The sequence below is a fragment of the Juglans microcarpa x Juglans regia genome, chromosome 1D, assembly GCF_004785595.1.
Source record: "Juglans microcarpa x Juglans regia isolate MS1-56 chromosome 1D, Jm3101_v1.0, whole genome shotgun sequence".
Classification (NCBI taxonomy): domain Eukaryota; kingdom Viridiplantae; phylum Streptophyta; class Magnoliopsida; order Fagales; family Juglandaceae; genus Juglans; species Juglans microcarpa x Juglans regia.
This window is the reverse complement of record NC_054594.1, coordinates 26460616-26486445: the sequence shown is the minus strand read 5'-3', so window position 1 is coordinate 26486445 and position 25830 is coordinate 26460616. Positions and strand designations below refer to the sequence as shown.

The 25830-nt window shown below is 40.5% G+C and overlaps 1 protein-coding gene across 3 annotated transcripts in view; it reads left to right on the top strand.

Annotated features, from left to right (window-relative positions):
• Nucleotides 1–413: 413 nt before the first annotated feature.
• Nucleotides 414–25830, top strand: part of LOC121265164 (diacylglycerol lipase-beta) — a 43478-nt gene continuing 18061 nt past the window's right edge. For 2 of the 3 annotated variants that reach the window (XM_041168674.1, XM_041168667.1), the window contains exons 1-8: nucleotides 415–926; nucleotides 1303–1441; nucleotides 10144–10363; nucleotides 10458–10558; nucleotides 17635–17756; nucleotides 17827–17918; nucleotides 18125–18230; nucleotides 25369–25523. In XM_041168674.1, the coding sequence (XP_041024608.1) occupies nucleotides 642–926; nucleotides 1303–1441; nucleotides 10144–10363; nucleotides 10458–10558; nucleotides 17635–17756; nucleotides 17827–17918; nucleotides 18125–18230; nucleotides 25369–25523 (1220 nt within the window). In that variant the 5' untranslated portion in view covers nucleotides 415–641. Of the gene's footprint in view, nucleotides 927–1302; nucleotides 1442–10143; nucleotides 10364–10457; nucleotides 10559–17634; nucleotides 17757–17826; nucleotides 17919–18124; nucleotides 18231–25368; nucleotides 25524–25830 lie in introns of all 3 variants that reach the window. The other variant, XM_041168684.1, reaches the window with a different exon arrangement.

Genomic DNA, 25830 nt, shown 5'->3' with positions numbered 1-25830 from the left:
AAAGAAAAGAAACAGAGGAATTTGAAAGGGAGAGTGGGATGCCATCTAGGATGCCATTTTTTAATCCATTCTACACGTCACTGGGATGCCACATCAAGCAGGATGCACAAGTAGGATGGACAAGCGGTAGGCCTAGCATTATTCTTCTTTAAATAAAGAGCGGTGCTACTCTCACTGTTGGGGCTCCCGCTTGTGATTTTGAGATGAATTTTTTTTTATATTTTTTTACATGTATTATTTAACACATTTAAATATATTTTAAAAAATAAAAAATTTATAATATTATTAAAAAATACTTACTTAATTACTAAATAAAAAATAATAATAAAAAATAAATAAAAAACTCACAGCGATAAAAACTAACCGTAGAAACTAACTATAAGAGTAGTATTTTCTTTAAATAAATTGAGGTCCGAGTTGAATGGTGTCCATCCTATTGGAGCATTTAAGAAGTAATATGGGTTGGCAGAAGCCGGAGACCACCACCCCCCTCGTAAGAAACGAAAAAAGAGCTCCGCGCCCCCCGTCCCCATGGGCCAAGAATCCACTCGCCATCTCATCTCAAGGTGCCAAATCCCCCATTATCAGTACATTACATCCTCCATTTCAATCTCATTAGCATAACAAACCGCAAAAAGGGAATGTGGGTGCCGGCTCTCAAGAACCTGACATGGGCGGCCATAATATTGGGACTTTCCAACACCGTAGTGGTCCTTCTTGGTGGTTTTCTTGTGATTCTTGCTTACCCGTCTTGCGACCACCGATATGTTTTCCCGTTCGTAGCCGTCTCTTTTGCCGCGGGGGTTAGAATTGTGGCAATGGTTCCGAGCGGAATCGCCCAAGAAGCCACAGCCATGACCATTCTCGAGTCTCCCTCCGATAACTCTGCTGGAGTCGTCGACGGCGTCCTTCGCCTCGAGAGACGGGTATGGAGCAGCTATCTTTTTTTTTTTTGGTCTCTTTGTGGTTTCTGTTTGGTTTTCGTAAAAAATTGTGATTGATATCTGTGATGAGCTGGATTGAATGGGATGTTAGGGACTCAGGATTTTGAGATTAATAGCTGCGATTCATTGAACGTTGGTATAAATTGTTTGAGAGTGTAGTCTAGCTCGTAGAGAGAAGGGTACAGTACCCATTAAAACCAAAAAACCTACCTTGAAGCTGAAGAGAATAGAAAAGAAGTAGATAATTGTTTTTGAATGAAAAACAGAAACAAACCTGAAGTATGTGTTTTTAATCCTCTGCTTATGCCACTATGTCTGTGCTGCAAATGTGAAATAGTTTTTAATTTCCTGATAACAGATGAGGTATAAAAAATGGCTCTGGTGGACCCGGTTTGCAACGGTAATTACGGTGCTGCAATTTGTTGGTGCAACTTATCTTATGTTCCATACGGCTAAATATATATCTCATCCTGGTACATCAAGCAACTGTGTTTTAGGTAAGATGGGCCCTTCTAATCATCTCTGTTTACAGGTAGAAAGATGCCATTTGGTCTGAAAACTACTGCCCTTCTTCTAGTTATATGTATGCCATATGCATGTTTATTTCTTTGTGAAAATAAGCATTTCTGACCAATATATATGTATAATATATGTACACACACACGCACACACACCTATCAAGAAAATATATCTTTATGTAGATATACACAACATATACTAACATATGTAATTATTATGAAGGAGTTTCATGAAATGCATTATCTTGTCCAATATCATGCAGTTATTTCCAGACTATATTCTTGATATTGGAACTGAATAAACAAAACAATACAAAGAGAACTCTCATTAGTTGAAGAGGCCGTACCGTTTTAAAGGGAGAAATTACTTTTGTAAAGAGTGTGTTTTCAGGCTTCCCAACTTATTTTATGTGCATTCTCTATATTCTCACTTCACTGATTGATAGGCATAGAAAAGTCGACATAGTTTCCTTTGGGATGGGGGGGGGGGATGTTTAGTCATGGAATCTTTTGATTAGCATCGGGTGTCCGGGAATAGCATCCCGACTAATCCCGGGGATGCACAAGGATGTTTAGTCATAGAATGAGGGCTTAAGGATGAGCCAGCTGTATGGAATTTATCAACTTTCTTAGGTGAGTGGCTGTGGAGGTTTGCTTTTGAGAAGAGTTTTCCTGGTGCAAGTTTGTAAGCGTACAGCAGATGTGGGTTACCTGTGGAAACCAAATACTAATAGATAGGTTGAGATTGAAGACAATATTTCCCTTAAGGTTGTTCAGTGCATAGATGTTTTCTTTTCTTTCTCTTTTGACGGGATGTGACTTTTGGAGAACTGCCTGTCAAGGAGGTATTTCCTGATTTGTTTTATATTTCCTGTGCATAAAAGCTAGCTGTGGCTAACTATGTAGGTTGGGCTGGAGGTTGAATTTTTATGTTTGCTCGGCTTATTCAGGATTTGGTAATTGTGTTAGTGAGTTGATGCCCTTAATCTCTCATATGATATTCTAGTTTCTCACGTTGAAGATGTGATGTGATAGAGTTTAGGATAGACGTTTTTATTTGAGGCTTTGTGGTATTTTTTTGATTAGCAAATTTATTGATATCAGTAGGTGTAGCCAAGTACATTGGATGTATACAACAGATAGCAACTAGCTAGAAGCAGTAGATTCAAGGAAATCATAAACATTAAGCCCATTAAGATCTAAAGCTATCACCCAGAAAAATAATGTGCTGAAAAAGAGTCTTCGTAGTTCCTCTATTGATCGTTCCCTATCCTTGAAGTTTTTATTGTTTCTTTCTCTCCAGATGCACAACAAAAGCATATTGGGACCATCTTCCATATTGCTACAATATATATATATATTTTTTTTGATAAGTAAGAAGAAACATATAAAGACATGAAAAAAGGTCAGGCCCGAGTACACAGGGAGCATACAAAAGAACCTAGATACAAGCTAAGAGCTGCGAAAAATAGCGTAGAAATCATTGAAAGAAGTGCCATTCAGTACAATAGAAGAAGCCCAAAGTAATAAGGTATGATAGAAAAAGTCCCTAAACCCTTCCGGTGAACGCTCCTTCTCCTCAAAACAACGACTATTCCTTTCGTTCCAATTGCACCACATTAGACAAAGAGGCACTATCTTCCAAATATTCATGATCTGCCCCTTGCCCCGAATTCCTCTCCAACATGCCAATAACTCTATCACCCTTCTAGGCATTGCCCATGCCATATCGAGCCTTGTGAAGATGTCATCGCATAAAACCTTAACTACTTCGCAATGAAGGAGTGAATGATCCGCTGACTCACTGTCATGTTTGCACATGAAGCACCAGTCTGTTAAGTAGAGGCTGCACCTTCTCAGCTTATCAATAGTCAGAATTTTCCCGTGGGATGCTAGCCAAACAAAAAAAGCCACTTTTAAGGGAGCCTTAGTCCTCCATATGCACTTCCAAGGGAATGCATTGGGGGGAGGGGGGTGTGTGCCGATGATACCTTGTAAAAGGAATAGACTGAGAAGCTCTTGTTCCCTGAGGATGACCAAAGCAAACGATCCTCTCCAGCAGCATGGAGATTCGGTGTGTGTAACACGCTGTAAAAATCAGCAATATCTCCCAATTCCCAATCCTGTGCCGCTCTAGTGAATCTCACTGACCATTGGGTGGAGGTGGAGGAGAGGGCCATATTGTCAGCAACTGTAGCGTCCTTATCGAACATGATCCTAAAAAGAGAAGGAAAAGCAATCTTCAAAGCAACCTTGCCACACCATAACCATTTTCCCTCCAAAGGGCGTCTCTTTCCCTGTGATACCACCATAACCATTTTCCTAGGTGAGCCTTTTTGAAAATTCTCAAGTTGCGAAGCCCCAATCCACCGTTAGACAAAGGTGTGCATACCTTTTCCCACTTGATCAAATGGAATTTTTTCGCGTCCTCAAGACTGCCCCATGGGAAATCATGAAAAGTCTTATCCAATCTATGCGCCACACATGCAAGCAAAGGGAATAAAGAAAGAAAATATGTGGGTAGATTGGAGAGTGTGCTCTTAATAAGAGTGATTCCGCCACCTCTTCAAATCCGCTAGTTTGCGCTCGATCTTCTCGACAATCCCATCCCACATTGCCTTGGATTTATGAGAGGCCCCTAGAGGGAGACCGAGGTACTTCATAGGCAAGGATGACACCTTGCAGCCTAGAAAAACAACCAATTTGCTTAAGTTATCAACCGCACCGACTTGCACTATTTCAGATTTTGCAAGATTTACCTTGAGACTAGAGGCTGCTTCAAAACAGAGCAAGAGGGCTCTCAGGGATTGAATCTGATCAATATCTGGCTTGCAAAAAATTAGTGTGTCGTCAGCTAAGAGTAGATGAGAAATTGAGAGATTACCCTGAGTGGAGCCACCTACTAAGAAGCTTGAGATGAAACCCCCAACCACCATTCCATTCAACATTCTACTCAGCACATCCATTACTAAGATGAAAAGAAGAGGGGATAAAGGGTCTCTTTGCTTCAAATCTCGAGAGCTATTAAAGAAGCCTTCAGGAGTGCCATTAACCAAAACAGAGAATCTGACTGTAGTGATACAATGCTTCATCCACTGGCACCACCTTTCCCTAAAGCTGTACCTGCCAAGTATATGAGCCAAGAAATCCCAATTTACATGATCAAAAGTTTTCTCCATATCCAACTTGCATAAGATACTTGGAATGCCGGATTTGACTCTACTTTCCAAGCATTCATTAGCAATGAGGACCGAGTCGAGAATTTGCCTTCCTTTTACAAAGGCATTTTGGGACTTCGAGATGATCTTCCCCATTACTGCGCTCATCCGCTGGGCTAGCACTTTGGAGATGATTTTATAAACCCCGCTCACCAAATTTATGGGCCAAAAATCTTGCACCTCCACCGACCTTGCCCTTTTTGGAATAAGCGCGATAAATGAAGCATTGAGGCTTCTCTCAAATTTCAAGAAAGAGTGGAATTCGAGAAATACCTTCATGATATCCTCCTTGACAATGTCCTAGCTAGCCTGAAAGAAAGCCATTGTGAAACTGTCTAGGCTTGGGGCCTTGTCGTTTTCCATCCCCTTTAGCATATTAAACACCTCATCCTCTTCAAACGGCCTCTCCAACCAAGCTGCACTTGGTGGATCAATAGAATAAAAAATCAGCCCATCAACCTTGGGCTGCCAAGGGTGTTGCTCTTTGAGGAGCTGGTCATAAAAGTGAAATATGTGTTCCTTTATGGCTACTTTGTCTCATAGAATCCTCCCTTCGGAATGGAGAACCTCAATAGCGTTGGTTCTTTGATTAGAATTAGCAACATGATGGAAAAATTTTGTGCTCTTGTCCCCTTCCTTCAATCAAAGGGCCCGAGATTTTTGTCTCCAGGATATCTTCTCCATAAGAGTGGTTTTTTCCAATTCAGCTACTACAACCATTTTCCTTTCCTTTTCATCAGCCGTGAGGGTCCCAGTCACCTCTTGATCCTCAAATTGCTGCAGTTCCTGAAAGAATTTATCCCTTTGGTCATTTAGGTTCCCAAAGACTTCCATGTTCCATATTCTCAGGTTGTTTTTCAAGGCTAAGACAAAACTGAGAGTGCTCGAGATTTGATAGGAGGACCACCACCATCTGATTTTATCCATGAACCCCTCCACCTTCAACCACATGTTCTCAAATTTGAAATATCTCCGCCCCTCATGAAGACCCCCGTAGTCCAGCAAGAGAGGGAAGTGGTCTGAGTAAAGCCTGGGGAGGCGTTTCTGACATAGGGCGGGAAAGTGTGCCTCTTAGGAAGGAGAAACAATAAAACTGTCCAGCCTAGACCATGACCTCTCATTTGACCAAGTGTAATCACCCCCCACTAGTGGAAGGTCTATCAAGTCCAACTCGAAAAATAAAGTTGACAAGTCAGCCATGGCTAACCCCGAGTTAGAAATCTTCGAACTTTCACTCGAAAACCGAGTGATGTTGAAATCGCCTCCAATGCACCATGGGCCCTCCCACCAGCTACACAAACAAGCAATCCCATCCCAAAGAAGCTTCCGACTGTTGTCATTGTTAGGTCCATAAACACCTGCAAAACCCCACCCGAAGCCATCATCCAAATTAATGAAAGAACATGTAACCACAAACTCACCAATAAACTCTTCCACCAAATCAACAACTCTCTTGTCCCACATCACTATAATGCCCCCTGATGCACCCTTTGAAGCAAGACTAGTCCATCCCGCATACGAACAATTCTATAAACTTCTTATAATTTTCTTGTCAACGTACTTCAATTTAGTCTCCTGCAAACAAATAATGTCTGCCTTCCAATCTTGGATTAAGTTCTTCACTCTAAGGTGTTTGTTTGCGTTATTCAAACCCCGAACATTCCATGAAAGGATCTTGGGCTTCATGGATCGCCTAGATTCGCCCTATCAGTAATCCTCCCCCTGCTAGCGCTTCCTTCCCTTGATTCGTAATTTATGGAACAAGTTAGCCTCTGAAGCTCCCTTTCTCTTTTGAAGACTTCTCCAAAAGATAGCCTCTTTTGAGGATTTCCCTATCAGTAATCCATTGCTACAATATGCGGGATACCATGAAGACTTCTCCAACTGGCAAGAAGATTCACCACCCTTCCCGGCATAACCCATGCTAATCAAAATCTGCCAAAGATGTCCCATAGGGCCCTGGCAAACTCACAATGAAGCGACAAGTAGGTACACAGTTTCACCACTTCTCCTACACATACAACACCAATTGATCACTATGATATGGTGTTTCATTAGATTGGTCAGAATCTTCTCTAATTCAGCTGTCCATACAAAGAATGCAGCCATTAAAGGCGCCTTGCTCTTCGAAATGTTCCTTCAAGGGAAATAGCTAGGGTATGTTTGGGTGATGAGATGATATGAGAAATTCTCAAAACTTCTAACCCCTAGGGGTTGGCTCAAGTGATAAAGGCCTTGGTCTTGGTAGTATGCTCCCTCCAGGTCTAAGATTTAAATTCTCTTGGGTGTAAACAATTTCTAGGGGCCGCTAGACAGGGAGAACTTCCCCTTGAATTAACCGAGGTGTGCAAGAAACTCCTTGCAGGGGCCCTGTGCACCCCTTGGATTAGTCATGACTTTGTTCTTGGACACTTGGTGCCAATAAAAAAAGAAATTCTCAAAATTTCTCATAATTTTCTTCCGAAACATCACTAAAACACAATACTTTTCAATTTCAAATTTTTAAAATTTTCATCTAATCATTATCTATTCATTATCCAAACACAAAAAATAATATAACTTTTTTAAACTTTTAAACAAAACACAAAAATCAATACAACTTTTTCAAATTTCAAAACAAAAATAATATTAACAAATTATATTCAAACAATTTTTTTAACTTTATAATATTTTTATTCGATATTTTCTCTCTTATTTTTCAAAACCCAATAAAATATTTTAACTTAAACCATTTCGTTACTATTTACAAAATTCTGAGATATTCTAAGGCCGTGTTTGGTTACACAAATGAGATAAAAAATTTGTGAATAATAGTGATATAATTTGTGAATAGTAGTAAAATGGTTTGAGTTAAGATGTTTTATGGGGTTTTGGGAAATGAGAGAAAAAAAATTAAATAAAAAATTATAAAGTTAAAAAGAGGGTTAGAATATAATTTTTTAATATTCTTTTTGTTTTGGATCTCCCCCCCCCCCCCCCCCCCCCCCCCCAAATTACCACATATTTGGAATCTATCACCACCTTCCACAATGTCTCCCCTCTTGATGATAATGTCATAGCTGTTTCCCTAGGAGCTGCCAATTGAACATCTTTTAGATTTTGGATCCCCAGTCCCAAATTTACCCATGATTTTCAAAGGGAGAGCATGGGGCTTGCACACCTTAGGACTGCAAATATAATTTCTCTAGTATTGAGGAGTTTTTTGGGTCTCATCTCCTTTTTGCGAATGATGCCTTGATTTTCTGTGAGGCCTACTTTGATCATATCCATCACTTGTGTCGTTTGTTCTTGTGCTTTAAAGTTGTTTTAAGTTGAGAGTTAGGTTGCATTTGGGTAGTGAGGTGATCTCAGATATTCTGTGAATAGTAGTGAAAAAGTAATGATAGAATATTGAATAGTAGTGAATAGTAGTGAAAAATAGGTGAAAAGTAATAATAAAATAATGAATAGTAGTGGAGTATTCTCAGAATACTTTACTACTCAAACTAGCCCTAATCTGGACAAATCAAAGTTAGTCGTAGTGAAGTGGATGATATAGGTGGAATTGCCCATATCTTGGGTTGTAGGATGTCTTCTTTGTCTGTGGGAGTTCCTAGGTCTCTTGTGGGGCCTCCCTTCAAGGAAAAACCTATCTAGGATGGCATTATTGAGATGATGGAACATGAATTGGCTGGGCGGAAATGACTTTATCTATATGCAAGGGTCAGCAGATCACTCTAATTGAGAGTACTCTCTCTCTAATTTAACTTACTTTTTGTCTCTATTCTCCATACCAACAATCATCTTGAAAAACCTGAAGAAGATTTCTTGTGGCAAGGAGTCGGTGATTAATTTAAATACCACCTTGTTAAGTGATCAAAGATTTGAACTTTACTTTCTCCAAGTGGTTTAGGGGTCAGAAATTTGTTATTACTCGACAAAGCTTGTTGGTTGAATGGTTATGGCCTTATGCCACAGAGAGAGATGCATTGTGAGAGATGCATTGTAAGAATTTGACGTAGACGGCAAGTATGGTAGTATGTGGGAAAGGTTAGTGGGGTGGGGGTGTGGGCTTGAATCGGAACCTTTATACATTGGTAGGCCTTCAACTTTTCTTTTGCTGTGTTCAGGTTGAGGTGGGGGATGGATCTATAATCAGATTTGATATTACGTATAGTGTGGGCACCAGCCCTTAAAGATAGCTTTTCTGGCATCGTTTAGCATTTCTAGCTGTAAGGATGCGTTGGCCATATAACTTTCGCAAATTTATGAGACCCCAATGGAATGAAGCAACACATGACTGGTAAGTAGAAATGATCTGTTGTTCATCGATTATTTGTACTCTTTTGGGCCAAGACAAGGTGGAGATAAAGTCTTCCTACCATACACTCTTCCCTCTAGATAACTCAGATTTTCCTCAGAAAAATATATGGAGAAACAAGACACTGTCAAGGGTAGTATTCATTGTTTGGTTGGTGGCATTAGGGAAGATATTAATGGTGTATAACTTGGAGAATGAATGTTGTTAGTTATGAACTAGTGTTGTATGTGTAAGTAGGGTGGAGAAAACATCAAACATATTTTTGCTTCTCTGCGAGGTAACTAGGGATTTTATGGGCATGTTTCATACTTTTTGGATTTAGTGGGGCATGCCCCAGCAGGTAATGGATTTGACAACTTGTTGGCATAGTCTTGTTTGTAGCCATGCCAATTTAGAGATTTGGAGAATGGTCCCCTTGTGTTTGATGTGGTGTATTTGGTAGGGGAATGCATTACTAGGACTTCTAAATATTGTGATATGATAGTGTTAGACTCAAGCCATTGTGTTCATTTTCTTTATCTGTGGATGATGGGTGCAATGGTTTCCTTTCCAATAACTTTCTAGATTTCATGGAATTGTGATCTTTATCTTCATCCCTAGAGTTGGTTTTTATTTTTTATTGTATACTTATATTATACTTGGGTTGTGTCCCTTCACAGTTCAAAGAAAATTTACATTACTTATATGAAAACTAGGGGTTGAATGTTAATAAGTCACTTAATTTTAATTTAGTATTTTAAATAAATTTTTTTATTAATTGATTTAAAAAAAAAAAGAAAAAAATAATTAGGCCGGACCAACCGGACTGATAGCTACCGGTCTGGTCCTTATAGGTGTTCGGTCTGGTCTGGGAAAATGATGGGTCCATCACCGGACCAACCGATTTGCACCCTTACTGGTTGTTTTGCAGTTGAATTTGGTTAAAGTGGAGAATATAGATTGTAAAAACTCAAAATTGTTCACCAAGGTAGGAACGTTGCGAAATAGAAACTCTTCTTGTTAGTGCCTCCGGTGGTTGGCAATTTGTTATATTGTAGCCAAAAGGCCTAGACAGGGTCATTGGGTTGGAGATTTTTAGATTTCTGATTTTTTATTGTCAAGGACTTCTCTTTCCTGATTTCTTGTGGCATTTTATGAATACCTTGCCAATTTTTGTGATGCAGGCATTTTTTCAAATGGTAGCTGGTGGAAGCAAAGAACACTGGCTTTATTTATGATCATGGCATGCCTTGTTGCACTAGTTCAGTGTTTCGCAGGATCTGATGTTGTCAACTGGAGGTCTTACTATGCAACCAAAGATAATGCATGGAAAGCTCACTACCTGGAAGTATTTGATAATGGAATGCGTGAGGCATTGTGCTGCCTGGGACGTGTTAGATACTTGTAGGCACACCTGCATTTTTGTTGACCGATTTGAATTTTGATTTTAATGTATACTGGCTCTGTAGTCTTCCATTATTTGATCTCATTTGTTCAGGAGTGTGCTGGAGGAAGATGAAGTTTATTCTGTGGCAAGATTATTGGGCGATCTTGTTGCTTATCGTGCATCAGGAACTGGGCATCTGGAACTCTTGGCAGGTTTGTTTTGAAATTTTTCTGTTGCATATTGTTCTATGCTTGTGTTTCATGATTGCTGCATGTCCTGTCTCCTAGATTTTTAAGGTGGCTATCTATATCCCATCCATTTATTGCATCTTTATCATCTAAGTTTGCCAATTTGTGAGTAAAAATTCTGCCTTCCTTGAACTTTGGTGGCTTGAGTGCTGCCAAGTGGCTGCTTGTAACACAGCCCCTTCCCATGGGCCAGGAATGTTGTGTACTGATGTAACTTTACGCAAGGTAAAGAGACTCGACATCATAAAAATTTCACATCTTATTAAATCATAAAAATAGCTAGACATGAAAAAGTTCCATAAAACTTTTTATGGCATCCATTTATGACAATCAATGAGCATAATATACATAAGAGTGAATTTCGGGACAAGGCATCCATTCAGAAGAAACAACCAAATCAGCATAAGATACATAATTGCACCCACAAGCACATTGTCATAATTCATTGAGGATTCATAAAAATGGCAAATATTGAACATTGCTATACATAGCATTGGTTAAAACATCACTTTCATGCAAAATAGAGTAATTAGAGCACACATAAAGGTTATGATCATGCCACTTAGCCTATCTCCTTAGCTTCGAGAATCAACTAAGCACGTCAATCAAGCACCTATTACGTTACATACATATTTTATATCAATGTCAACTCAAACTCTTAATATTTGACTAAGGTATGAACCTATACTCCATAGTGTTGCTTGCTGTCTACCTGGTGACGGTTTGCAAAATTGACGTTAAGTTATGCATGCCTACTCTTCAATGTCACTACATGCTGGGTATGTATGTGTAGACATGCCCGCATGATTTTTGGTAAGTTAGAATGCATGTAAATCTCAAAACAGCGGCAGTTTGGTCCACTTGGGGTTGCTGACAGCAAGACCTTTTTTTATGCATTTCAAGGAATTCATGAACTTTAGGTAAAAACAAATGCTAACATGCTCGAATGTGACTTCCAGAGTCATTTGGGGTTGTTCATGGCAATCCCTTTTCAAAACTTTGGGGAGTTTGATAAATTTATAAATAACTATTCATGCCATGTTTTACGTATGCACATGGTTTCAAAACGTTTTCCTTCCTAAGATACTAGCTGCTGTGTATGTTTCATACAACAGTGAACTATTCAAACTTGACATGTCAATATGCAAGAAATCATGGCTTAATGAATGATTGTCCATGCTTGTGCTTTATATGCTGAAATTTCCGCCTTTTATAAAAGTCTTGTTTTGAGTTACTCAACCATACTTAAAACATTTTACATGCTGTCAGTGGGTGTCATGCATGGATTTAAGTGTCCCTTAACTCTAGACATGTCAAACATGAGAAATCATGGTTTTACTGGCTGCTTGAAGCTGTTGTGATGCCGTCAGGCTCCTGACAGCATGTGTTTTGTGTGCCATGTCATGCCTACAATGTCAAATGGTGTATAGGAATTTCTCATGCATGTTTCTTAGCCTCTATACATGTAATACTGGGTAGGGGTTGGGTTCTAAGGGCTGTCTGGATTGCTGGCAGCAATCTAGATTCATAGTGCTTCCAGAAGTTGGGTATTTCTCACCTTTTTCCAACCCAAGGTGGTGTTGGAAGAAATCCTTGGCTGCTTCAACGGCAGCTATGCCTGTAAAGTCACAAAGATGTAAGTTCTATGTTGAAACTTCCATTCAATAACATATGAAATTTTGTAATACATAGGGCAGGGAAATTTTGATGTATGGAAGAGAAATCCCCACCTGTATTGCAGCAGAGTTTAGGAGGTTCCTTCTAGGGGTTTGTGCGGAGAGAACTTTAAAAAGAGGGTTTGAGGCACACTGAAGAGATGGTGGCTGCAGGCTTTCCTTTGAACTTTGAAACAAGAAAGTTGAGTTTGTATGCAGGTCGTTGTGGCTTCTGTGGCATTAGATTAAAAATAGAGGAACAAGAAGTCCCTAGAGTCTGGTGGTAGAATTAGGACCTAGAGTTTGACTTGGGTAGAAACTAATTTTAGAGTTTCTGGACCCAAGGGGTGAGATATGGGCATAGTGGTTGTTGGTATAATCCTGGCAGCACCTAATCTCAAAATTTTTATTAGAAGTACACTAGGGTTTCTTGGGCACAATTGGCAACCTTGATTTTTAGGAGGGAAATCTGGAAATGTCAATAGGAATTCAAGCTGGAGGGGCGCATGGCAGAGATATTGGCTGATTTTAGGTAGAAAGGGTGGCTGGAAATTGGCCCAGCAGCTTCCTATTGTGATTTCTCATACAGCAGAAGTTTTCCTAATTTGGTTTGAAGGTTTCCTAAGAGCATAAGCATTGACTTGTGCATAATTGTAGCCAAATTTGAGCTAAAGTAGACATTCAAGTGGTTTTAGCCAACCTCAATCAATTTCATCCCACAATGAATTCGGTATGAGGTTGGCTAAATTATCATTTTTATTATTTTCAAGGTTTCCTAAAATTTACACATTGAGCTGCCATATTTACATTGACTTGCACCGAAACAACCAAAAACAGTGTTTGGATCCATGGGGATTATCCTCGTCTCAATTAAAGGTGGCTGTCGACTTTCCCTGTGTTCATTTCAACAGTGTTAAAAAGCTGCACTGTGAGTGATGGTTACTAACAGAGATGGTCATAAATGACATAGATGGTTAACATAACTCAGAGCCGCCAAAATCAGTGGAGAGTGAGAAGTTGGTTTTTGAGGTGGCATACAGAGGTGGCCGGCTCAAGGGTGGCGTCCAATAGTAGAGAAGGGTTGGTCGGTGGCTTTTGTGCAAGCATGATGGTTGTCGACGTGCAAGAGGGAGAAGGGTGGTGTTTGATGGTAAAGAAGGGCTGGTCGGCAGTTTTTGTGCAAGCCATGGTGGCTCTGACATGCGTAAAAGATATCAGTTTCGAACAGAGAGACTGTGAAATACATTGAGAGAGAGAGAGAACGAGACAACAGTGAGAGGCTGCTATTGGCGCAAGGGTGGTGTCCGATGGTTTAGACGGGCTGGTTGGCTGCGCCTCTGCGTCTCTGCAAGCCACGATGGCTTCTGATGTGTGAGAGAGAGTTGAGCCTCTGTGTTAGGGACCTCGGTCAAGTCCCTAAACACTAGGATCTCCACGCCAATGGTAGTCTTGTGATGACCGAACCTTAGTTCCTCTCTTGCTTGGTTCTCAATCAATGGTAGTCCAGATGACCACTTTGGTATGGTGAGGTTAGGTGTCTAGGCCAAAATGGATGTATGGAATGGTGGAAAAGGTCAAGGAAGTGTATGGCTACAATAGTGGTAAGAGGCGCACGGCAATGGGGCAATTAGGGTTGGCGCCACTTAGGGTTTAGGTTTAGGGATTGGAAGATGGGTGATGGATGGCTAGGGTTTAGGTTTAGTGTTTTGGAGTGGGCGGCTAGGGTTGATCGAGTATGGCTAGTGAGAGATTTTAGAAAAGTTTCCTAAAATCTTGAAAGTCAATGGGGAATGGATATGGCCGGCTATAGGGGATAAGATGATCAATTAGGGTTCCTAAAATGTAGGAACACTAATTTGGCAAGTGTGATGGACGGCTAGGTCAAATCCAAATAAGGCAAGTGTTGCCGAAATTTGAATTTGAACTCAAGTGGGAAGAGTGTTTCGGCTAGGGCAAAAGATGATGCAAATGAGTTATGGAAAGTTGACTAACACAAGTTTAGGTCGACTTCTAGGGTTTAATGGATTTGGAAGAGCAAAAATATGAAGAACACCAAGAACACAATTATGAACACTCAAAAACAAAAGCAACAATACTTATGAACTTGAATTAACAAAGGGACAATCAATGATAATTCAATACTTGATTCACGAATTGCACAAGAATTGAATAAACCTCATATATTGATAAACTCAACTTGGATTCACGAATTGCACCAAGTTGTAAGAAACAAGATAAATGAATCACACTTATTTAAAGAATTGCAGAGTGTGATTCTCTCTTTAGGATTCACGAATTTCATCCAAAAAGTCTAAGTGCAATGGCACCGGTTTGTGATTTCTCAAACAATAGTCTTCCCTCTAGGAATTTGCCAAAAGATTATAAAGCAAATGAAAGATGTCCTATTTATAAGCAATACAAATTGGAAACCCCCAATAGGTCCCTTGAAAATAAATAAATAAATCAAATTAAATAAATCAAATAAATAACATGATAGTGGTCATGGACCAAGGCTAGCCGTGGCATGCATGGCCCATGGTGGGCTAAGTTGGTGCATGGTGGTGTTCGGGTTGGTCCATGGTTAGGTGGTGCGGCATGGCTTGTTGATGGTGAGCCATGGTGATGCACGGCATGGCCCAGGCTGGTGGCCTAGGCGCTTAGGCTGTAGGGCATGGGCTGGAGCCATGCGCTGGATGGCATGCCTAGTGGGTATGCCACTGACCTGCTCTACAAGGCACGGGCTGGAGCCGTGCGCTGGATGGCATGCCACTAACCTCGCTGGTGTGCAGCAGGGCTGTGCATGTGTGCGCGCGGGCGCACTGGGTGGGCTGGAGGTGCCGTGCATGGTCTTGCTGCACATGGGCGCGCGCAAGGTGCGCATGGGCCTGCGCATTGAGACTCGCAAGCGCGCACGGCGTGCTGTTGCTTGCAATGCCGCGCGCATGCGTGCGCGGTCTAGTGTTGCGCGCATGAGCGTGCAGCGCATGCCTGCGAGCATTGCCGTGTGGCGCATGGCTGTGCTTATTGCCGCGCGCATGGGCGCACGATGCATGGCTGCTCGTGCGGTCAGACTCTCACTAGCCTCGCTAGCCCGCATGCTGGGCGCCCCGTGCGTGTCACCCCACGAGCCAAGGCATGCTTGTGGGCTAGCCAAGGTGCTTGTCCCCACCATGACTAGGGCATGTGCGGCATCTCTAGAGGCAACTCGACGTGGGGGTCCAACACTCCGACAGTGGTGTTAGTTACACTGGTTGTCGAGAAATAAACGTATGCCATGCGGGTCTAGCAGGCGGCATAGTTTTGAGAAAGATGATGACTGTTGGGGAAAAAAGAGAATAAAATTAAAAATGTTTTGCTTAAGTTATAATTCCTTACACATTTTTGTAGCAAAAGTCCATTTTGATTGATCTATGGATAAGCCAATGTAGAACATTTTTGGGACACATTAAGCAACTTTTGCATTGCACTGGCATTTGGCTAAACCAATGCTATTGCTCTAACAGACGGGTGCTGATTTACTGTGTTTTTCAGACCTGACTGTCCCATATTTTGAACTGTTATTGAGTAATTACTGTGTTTCTAAGCCGGCTGCAGATCTCCGCATTTTAGGAATTTCCTTGTGAGTTGTATAAGGAAGATTTTCTATACTTGCTATAATGGGTCAGCATTGATAGCTGGAGTTTTTAATGCTGGCTGTACAACCATTTCAAGGGAAAAACCTCCCAGCCGGTCAAGTGCAAACCCAGTTTTAACACCGGCCAATGGCATTTCGTCACATAGGACATGCAACAAATCTCTATCTACACTCAAATGTACTAGATTCCTTCTTTATTTTCCATCTCTCCCCCCACTCCGCTGCAACTTCCCTATCTCTCTCAAATACTTTCTCTCTCTCTCTCTCTCTAAAATACACTCTCCTCTGTAGGTCATTGCCTATGAATTAATAATCGTATTAAATTCATCATCTTTCTGCACATGTCAAACCAGCCCAAAAGATACCCACAACAACAAAATGACAATGAAAATCTAGATCTTAGAAAAAAAAAACAAAGCTGTTGCTAATTATAAAAAAAAAAAGAAAAAAAGCAGCAAACTTTTACTGCTTTCACATAGAGCTGGGCAGCCTGCAGAGGAGAGCTAGGAGAGTGTATTAGAGAGAGAGAGAGAGAGAGAGAGAGAGAGAGGGAGTTGCAGCGGGGTGGGGGAGAGAGAGAGAAGAGGGGAAGAGATGAAAAATAAGGAATGAATCTAGTGCATGCGAGTGTAGATGAAGATTTGTTGCATGTCCTACGTGGCAAAATTTTATTGGCCGGTGTTAAAATTGGGTTTTCACCCGACCGGCTGGGAGCAGCTCTCTATTTCAAGAGTACAACCTCTTGATATTTTGAAACATGATCAATTTTCAAATTGGAATCTCATTGAATTTTGGAATAAATTGGGGAAGAGGCTGCCAATGGGAGAGTGAGCAGGCCAAAGATTGCCTAATATATTCAGGAAGTTTGAAATCTTGCTGCCCAACAGATTAGGGAACTTCCAAGGCCTATTTCCAGCAATTAAACCGCGTAATACCTTCCTTATTTAATTAAGTCAAGTCTGAGAGCTTTTGGCCGTTAGCAGCCCTGTCAATCTGCACAATACTTGACTTTTGTGCGGGGTAATCATTCCATATATATGAGTCAAATGTTCTAAACTAACTTGGGCACCAAGCTGGCGCCAAGGGCTGCCCAATGGGCTGGACAGAAAACCCAATAGCCCAATACAGTCACTGCCATGTAGAATTAAGAGCCCTAACATCCATAAAAGCAAACGGTGGCAATATATAAAAACTAAATCGTAGAAATTTAATCAAATAGGACAAATCTGGCCCATGGGCCCTAGTTCAAGTTCAACCAAAAGTTAGAACCTAGGACTTGCGTGTGACACTGCTGCTTTTATGATAAGGTACACCAGAGTCAGTAGCTTAGAGATTGAACATAAACTTTTATTCTTTTGGACTTTTGTGCACTGTTCCTATATAGTTTGTCCTTTTTTTTTTTTTTTTTTTTTTTTTTTTTTTTTTTCTGGGGCATTTCTGACCCATTTTGAGACGAGAATAATCCCCATGGATCCAAACATGTGGATTCCCCTTTCCTTCTCTTTTCCAATCAAAGCGATTAGGCCAATGAAAGAAAGAGAGTTGGATTCATTTTCCTGGTTCCAAGAAGTGGCAATGATTCATAGCAGTTCTCACACACACACACACACACACACACACACACACACAATCATCAACTCCATCATTGTCTTTTCCTTCCATCTATATGTGATTTATACCGAAAGCTGCTTGTTCAGAGTTTCATTTCACTGGCATTACTTTCCATGACATCAGAGAGCATCGCTGTCCAGGTCTAGCCTTATTGCAGAGGCATGGTCAATCCCCAAGATCATTTGAAGACTCCATGGAGGCACCTGAAGGACTGATTCAGGAGGCTGCAGCTCTTCATAAATTTGCTGAAGCTGCCTACACGGTACTGCATTAAAATATTTTCTTAAATCAGCTGTTTTGAGTATCATTTTCACAAGTGCTAGATGGTGCAGGGTCCACTACTAGATTTTGGAAGAAATCCTTTCTTATTTCCTTGTGCATGGCTTTACAGGCAGGGGCTTTTAGCTCCCTGGGCTCGTAACAGGTTGTTAATCCGTTGGGTACCCTGTTTGATTTATATGATAGCTTAGACATGAGAAATGTTAGGACCATGAGTTAATTAGTTTGGTTTTCTTTTGTCATTCAGATCATCAATTTTTTGTAAATAAAGGCATTCTTAGAGACCCCAGTCTTTCAGAAATCTACTGCTTGCAAGTTATAGTTCTTATGATTTTATTGTGTTCTTCTTAGGTGGCCCATTCTCAATGGTGATAACTGGTGGCGAGGCCATGCAGCTGCCTTTCTAAAACATGTTAATTTAACCCCAGAAGTACTTAGACGAGGGCGGGTTAACCAGGTGATTTAAGGGTCTTAAGTTTTCATGTACTACACCTAGAACTATATCAGATATGGTTTCGTGTCAGGACAGGCCTCTCTCTTTCTTCTTCGAATTTCAAAAGTATGATTGTTCTGATTGAACTCCCTGGGCAGAATCCATCTTTATGTCATATTTATTTATCTCAGTGTTAATGCTCATTGATTTAGTTGTAATGTTCAGACGAGACATTTCACATGTCTGGGGCCATTAATGTCATTATTTGTGTACATGTTTGTCGGCTTTCTATGATTTTAGGTGAGGAGCACGTTTGTTAATTTTATGTAATGGGTCAAAAGTAGAACTTTTTGCGGATGACAGTCTGCCATTGTTTGAACATATTATCAAATAGCTCATATAAGAAGCTTAAATTGTTGATTAGTTATGTGTTGTTTATATGGACACTGTTGTCTTTTTTTCACCTTGTTATGTTGTAATTATGAGATTTGGTTTGTAGATCAAGCATTACTTATTCTGATGCTGTACAAATCTAAAATTGCATGCAACTTTGATTATGCCTATCTTTTGTTTGTGCATACTTTTTAAATCTTTCTTGCAGGTTGCTACCTTCATTTCTAACTTGTTCCTCAAGAAATAATTGAAAAATTAGCACAAGTGGTACTTTATTTTAGTGATAATGTGAAAAATTTGTCAACCTTAACGATGATAGAAATTAGTGCTTGGCAGAGCTCTGATGAGAATTTCATTACATGATAATAAAGGGAAAGAAATCTGATACCGAGTCATTCAAGCAGTTGATAATTTTTTGCACCTTTATGGCTAAGGTGTAGTCTGAATAAGTTTTGGATGCCTTGAGGTGATTCCTTTTAGTACATACAGTAACAGGAGAAAGGAGAGAGGTGCGGGGTCTGATGTTTATACTTCTTTCATTTATATTCACATTATTTTAGTATTTTATCTCTTTTAACTGTTCTTTATCGGAATAGGGTGTTACATTATTACAAGTGGCCTGTGCATCTGTCAAATAGTATTTTGTTTTTTTACGGATTGTTGTATGTTCATTGGCAGGAGTGGCTTTTCCCTATTCTGATTAATTCACTTGCTTGTGCTGATGCCAAATCTGACATAAGACAGCAGCAACAAAGAAATTTTAGAGTAGTTTCCTGAAGGGCTTTGGTGGGTACATGCTTCGAAAGATATGATGGATTAGTTTAGAGTTTCGAAGGATTCTTCTTGGTTCAGAACTTGGCTCAAGTAGTAAAAGCCTTGGGCTTGGGGGTATGCTCCCCCTAGGTCTAAGGTTCAAATCCCCGTGGGTGCAAACAATCTCTAGGGGCCATCGGACTGGGAAATTTTTCCCTTAGATTACCTAAGGTGCACTTGCGGAAAACTCCTTGCTGAGGGCCTGTGCACCAACGTGATTAGTTGGGACGCCATACCCAGACACCCGGTGCCAATAAAAGAAAAAGTAGTTACAGCTATACAGGACCACAAAACCCTACACCCTGCATGGATCTTTGGATTTTCTCTTTAGCAGGATTCTTTCAGCTTTTTGGGCATCAGGTTAAGGAAATGATGGTAGGAAAAGGTTAGAAAAATTACAAAAATAAGGAAAGTAAGAAGCTTGGAGATGAATTGCTTGCGATAAGGTTAGAAACCAACGCTGTCCTGGAAAGTAAAAGTAATATCATTCAAATCTTTAACTAATTCTTTTAAGATATTGAATCCTAAATGAGAAAGTTAAAATAAAATATGTTTGAAATAAATAAAAAGGATCACCATCAATATAAAAAAGCCCATTAGCCCATAATAAGACTCAAAGATCTTCATCTTCTCAAGAGTGAATGAAGGGTTGTTGCATATTACCGAAAGAAGTAGAAAAGTTATAAAGTTTGTTATCAGGTAAGGCGTTTGTGGGTTGGTTGGTACAAACTGTAATTGCATATGCTTCTTCAATGAATTCTATTAGACTTCGCGAGAGGGGAACCGAGCCTTTTTGGTACAGTGATGTGTAAACATCTATGGGCACTACTAGGTGATAACAAAGTATGGGGATGGTGACAGGAGAGGCTTCATAGTCATCCCCGAAGGCATGGATGGGAAGGGATGTAGCTGTTTTGCTGAAACTCTCAGGGAAGTGGGTTCTTCGAAGCCCTCTATTCTTGTTAGCAAATACCGAGGTGGCGTTAATGAGATCAATGTCTTTCCTGGCCATTTAGATTTCATCGAGAAATAGTAGAAGTTCTTGGGGCAGTGTGACGATGGAGGCAGGCAGCGGGTTAGAGCATGTTGTCAGGCTTATAGAAACCTGCAACAAACACAAGCTTCGATGGGCAGCACTGGAGTCACTGAGGGAGGTATGCCAGGTTGGGAAGATAAAGAGTCGTTGTTGGTGATGAAGAATGAGCTGATTCGGGGTATTGTTCCTCTCCCTAAAAAAAAAAACAGTCTTCTCGTGGCGATTGATAAGGAGATGGGCCTAGGTGAGTCTAGGCTGTATATCTGGGGCTGATTTGCAAGAAATGGGTAAATCAGGGGTTGTGGGTTTGGGTCATAAAACAGGGGCTGTCTCGTAGGATGTGGGTTGCGGCCCATGTTGCAATGTGGAGAAGACTACTTCTTTGGGCTGTAATGCGGGGTGCAGATCTTGCATAACAGAGAACGGAAAACAAAAAGTTGGGTCAGACTCTTAGATGCCAACCCAGCCTGACCTTGTGTGGCGGGTCAAGAGTGCATCCGAGAAGGTGGATGCCATTTTTTTTGCAGGAAAAAAGCTCAAATTTATTGATAGAAGTATTGTTAGAGGTTTAGGGGATGCTTTTATGTAGGATTGGCATTCCTTGCCTTAAAGGGGGCCTTAGGTGGTATTATTGTGATGTGGGATAAGAGGATTGTGGATCTTATTGAGGAGTGTATTGGGGATTATTCGGTGGCTTGATTCTTCAAGAATGTGGAAGATGGATTTCAGTGGGCTTTTGCGGGTATTTATAGGCCTAACCTGGATAGCACTAGAAGATTTCTGTGGGATGAGATTGCAAGTGTTTGTAGCTGGTGGGACCTGCCTTGGTGCATTGGAGTGGACTTCAATATTACTTGGTTTGGCCATGGCGGAGTTGTCTGATTTTTTTTTGACTTGGAACGATTGGATTTGCCCCTGGTTAGGGGTGCTTTCACATTGTCTTAGGACCGGGCAGGGTTGAGGTTGTATAGATTTCTTGTATCTCCTTCTTGGGAGGCCCATTTTCCGAAGTGTTGTCAGAAGAGATTGTCTTGGGTATGTTCAAATCACTTTTCCATCATGTTGGATTGTGGGGGTATCCACGGGGGTCGCAGGTACTTCAAGTTTGAAAATATGTGGTTAAAAGTTTATGGTTTTGTGGATATGATGAGACAATGGTGGTCTTTTTATTAGTTTATTGGCTCTCCAAGTTTTATATTGGCAAGCAGGCTTAAAGCCTTAAAGAATGATTTGAAGAATTGGAATGTGGAAACTTTTCGGAATTTTGATATTCAAATGAACTCCCTCTTTGAGGAGTTGTAGAGGTTGGGTGGGTGAAGATAGGTGGAGGAAGAAAAGCTTTGTGGCTGCTGAACTTGAAAAGATGATTTTGATGGTGGAGACCTCATGGAGGCAAAAATCTTGGGCTCTTTGGTTGAAAGAAAGGGATAGATGTACAAAGTTTTTTCATCGAGTAGCCAATTCTCATAGTAGGAACAATGCTATTGAGATGCTTCATTTTGAAGGTCGTGTTCTCAATGACCATTTTGAGATCAAGGACCATATTGTTCACTATTATGAGAGACTCCTCGCAGAGCAATTTATTTGGAGGCCAAAACTTGACAGCTTTGCTCTTGAGACTATTGAGATGCTCCATTTTGAAGGTTGCAAGGTTGCATTCTCAATGACCATTCTAAGATCAAGGACCATATTGTTCACTATTATGGGACTCCTCGTGTAGCAATTTACGTGGAGGCCAAAACTTGACGGCTTGGCTTTTGAGACTATTGATCTTTCGGATGCTAATCAATTGGAAAGACCGTTCAAGGAGGACGAGGTGCATCATGTGGTAAGAGAGATGCCCAGAGATAAAGCTCTTGGACCGGATGGTTTCTCCATGGCATTCTTTTGGGATTGTTGGGACATTGTGAGATAGGATGTCATATTATCAAATTATAAGTTCTGTTTACAACAGTTGTTGAAATTTGTGTTTGTTCTTTTGTTTTGTTTTTTGTTAGTTTTGGTTGGTGTGAGTTATAGAGGATCCCTAATTCCCTATCTACAAAATCTACAAGTTAACACATCCCACAAACTCTCCCTCACTCCAAAGCCTAAGATGCAAATCTCACAAATGCTAATCTTCTGAAGCATAAAACAATATCACTTTTGACACCTTCAATATTCTTAACATTCGATTACCCCTCCCCCCCCTCCCCCAAAATGGAAAAGACAAGTTCCCCTTTTATGCTATGGAGAAATGCAAATCTCACAAATGGAATGACATTGTCAAATTAGTAGTGTTTATTTGATGTGCTCTCAAGTCCAGCTAGTTTCCTGGACATTGATCGGTTTTTCTTTCTCCTTTTTCCCTCCCACATATTGGCAGATAGCAGTTTTCATGAATTCTTTTCTTCCAAGAAGTTTAAGAAAAGTCTCAATACGACTTTCATTGCACCTATTCCAAAGTGGGCGGGGGTTTTGTATGTGAAGGATTTTTGCCCCATTAGCCTTGTGAACGAGGTGTATAAAGTTACATGCAAGGTTCTAGCGAATCATATTGGTACAATCATGGAGAAGATAATCTGAAAGTCTCAAAATGCTTTTGATAAAGGGAGAAATTCTAGACTCGGTGCTCATAACAAATGAATGTTTGGAGAGTAGATTTAGAACTGGAGTGCTTGCATTATATGCAAATTGGACATGAAGAAGGCTTGTGACCATGCGAGTTGGGATTTCAGATTTTTCTTGCTTGAGAGGTGTGGTTTTGGGGAAAGGTGGCATACGTGGATCAAGCCTTCTGTGACCATTGTTCGGTTCTTTATTTTGGTAAAGAGTTGTGCTACACATAAGCTCCACACTCTGCACACCACGTAAAAAATATGTGATTTTACTCTTTTATCCTCGTGTTTCATAGTTCATATTTCATGAAACATGAGGGTAAAATAATAAATTCACATATTTTTAAGTGGTGTGCAGGAGTGTGAGGCTTATGTATAAAATTTCTCTTTGGTAAATGATGGTACCCTTGTTGGGTTCTTCAACTACTTGTGTGGTTTGAGAAAGGGGACCCATTGTCCCCATTTCTCTTTGTGATTATTATGGATCTGCTTAGTCAAATGTTGGAGGATGTGGTTGGTGCAGGTTTCCTCCCTGGCTTCTCGGTGGGAAGTACTAACAATGGTTTTATCATGTCTACCATCTTCTTTTTGCAGATAATACATTACTTTTTTGTGATTCGGACCCGGGCTATATTAAGGCGATGAAGGCTCTGTTGCTTTATTTTGAAGCTGTCTCTGGCCTAAAGGTGAATTTAGGAAAGTCCAAGATGGTGCCTGTGGTCGAATGTGCGTAACATTAGAGGCTTGGCATGTATTTCAAGTTGTTAGGTAGCCCTTGTTGCCTATGAAATATCTAGGCCCTATTCTTGGGGTCACTTTCAAGGCAAAGACTATTTGGGATGGGGTAGTGGAGAGGATCAAGACAAGGTTGGCATGATGGAAAAGGATGTACTTGTCTAAAGAGGGAAGAACCACACTAATCAAGAGTACCCTTTCTAATCTTCCCACATATTTTCTATATTTATTTCCGGCTAGTGTGGGTAATCGAATTGAGAAGATTTTTCGATTTTTTTTATTTTTTATTTTTATTTTATGGGGAGGAATTGAATAGGAGTCCAAGTTCCAATTGGTTAAGTGGAATAAGGTTTGCTCTCCGATTTCAAGTGGAGGGTTGGGGGTTAGAAATATGAGGATCTTTAATAAGGCATTTCATGGGAAAAGATTATGGCAGTACCACCAGGAAGGGAGTCTCTGTCGAGGGCTATTATTGAGTCGAAGTATGGGAGCTCGTGGTGGGTTTGGTGTTCCAATGAAGTGAGGGCTGCACGTGGTGTATGTTTATGGAAGAATATTAGAAATGGATGGGGACTATTTGCTTGTTTTATTAGCTTCGCGATTGAAGAGCAGTCCAGGGTCTGATTGTGGCATGGTACTTGGTGTGGTAATTCTGCCCTCAAGATTGTGTTTCCTTCTATTTTTCCCAGTGGATCCTGATCAGGAGGCATCGGTGTCAGATCTTTTAGACAGCTCTATTGGATCCTCACAGTGGAATGTTTGTTTTCTTAGAGCTGCCCATGATTGGGAAATTGGAGTTATTTCCAAATTTATCAGTTGTATGCTTCCAACATTGGTAGTATTGACAAGGCATGGTTAGATAATTACCATGCTAGGAGACATACATCAAAGTGAATGATAGGGCTAAACACTATAAATGGGGAGGATTCAGATGGTTGGAAACCCTAAACGGCTAAAAGCATGCTTACAATTAAACATTGAACAAATGTGGATATAAAATGAAAATGACACTTTATCTTTATGTTCCTGCTGTCGTCAGGTCCAAAAGTTTGGTTTCCATCCTTTGAATCTTTATTTTAGTCTACACAGGGTCTTAACAGAAAGATGGTTTAGTTCGTTAGTTGTTGCTGATTCCCTTGAAAGTATAGTTATCCTCTCCTTCCATGTTTAGGCACAGTTTTAAGTCTATCTACTTGTATCGTTGAAGTTGCCATGGTTAAGTGCAAGTAAGCAACTTGATGGTGCGTTGTATCACCATATTCACTCCAAACAATCTCAAATCAAGCAACAACTCATTCATGCAGACTAGAACTTGGCCTGACTGGTCAACTGGTTTTACATTCTTTTGGACAGTGTACTGTAATTGGTTCACGCACTGAATGCACATCCACAAATATACGGTTGAGTGTTTCTTGACTTTGTAGTCTTAAATGGCGGATAATCTCTTTGAAGCTTGTGGGTATTGAAATGCGTGAAGTCCCTAGATTTAGCTTGTTACAATTATGTATTCCCTTTGTTCTTAAGCATTTAATCAGAGTTGTGCTGCCTAATCAGCCTAATTTTAATTTTTATTAACTTCCTGATCCAGGCCAAGTGTGAAGCCGCATACTTCATTGTGGTTCTGCATCATTTAAGATCAGTTGTTGTTGCTGTAAGAGGAACTGAAACCCCTGAAGACCTCATAACAGATGGTTTATGCAAGGAATGCATTCTTTCTGCAGAAGACTTGGATGGACTGATGAAGTATCTCTCTCTCTCTCTCTCTCTCTCTATATATATATATATGTGTGTGTGTGTGTGTGTGCATATATATGTTTAACCTGCCTTGGAACATGTAGTCTCAGCTGCCTACAAAGATAAAACTGGAATTCATATTTCATCATTTCTGTGGTCAATGGTCATTGAATGTCGGATTTGGTTTTATTCATATTTTAAGATTTACGAGTATTAAGGATTTCTTCGGTATTCCTTCTTTGGTTGTAGAATGGTCAGGAGTATCTAGATACTTGTGGAATCCTCAGTATTCCTTCTGTGGTTGTATACTGCTCAG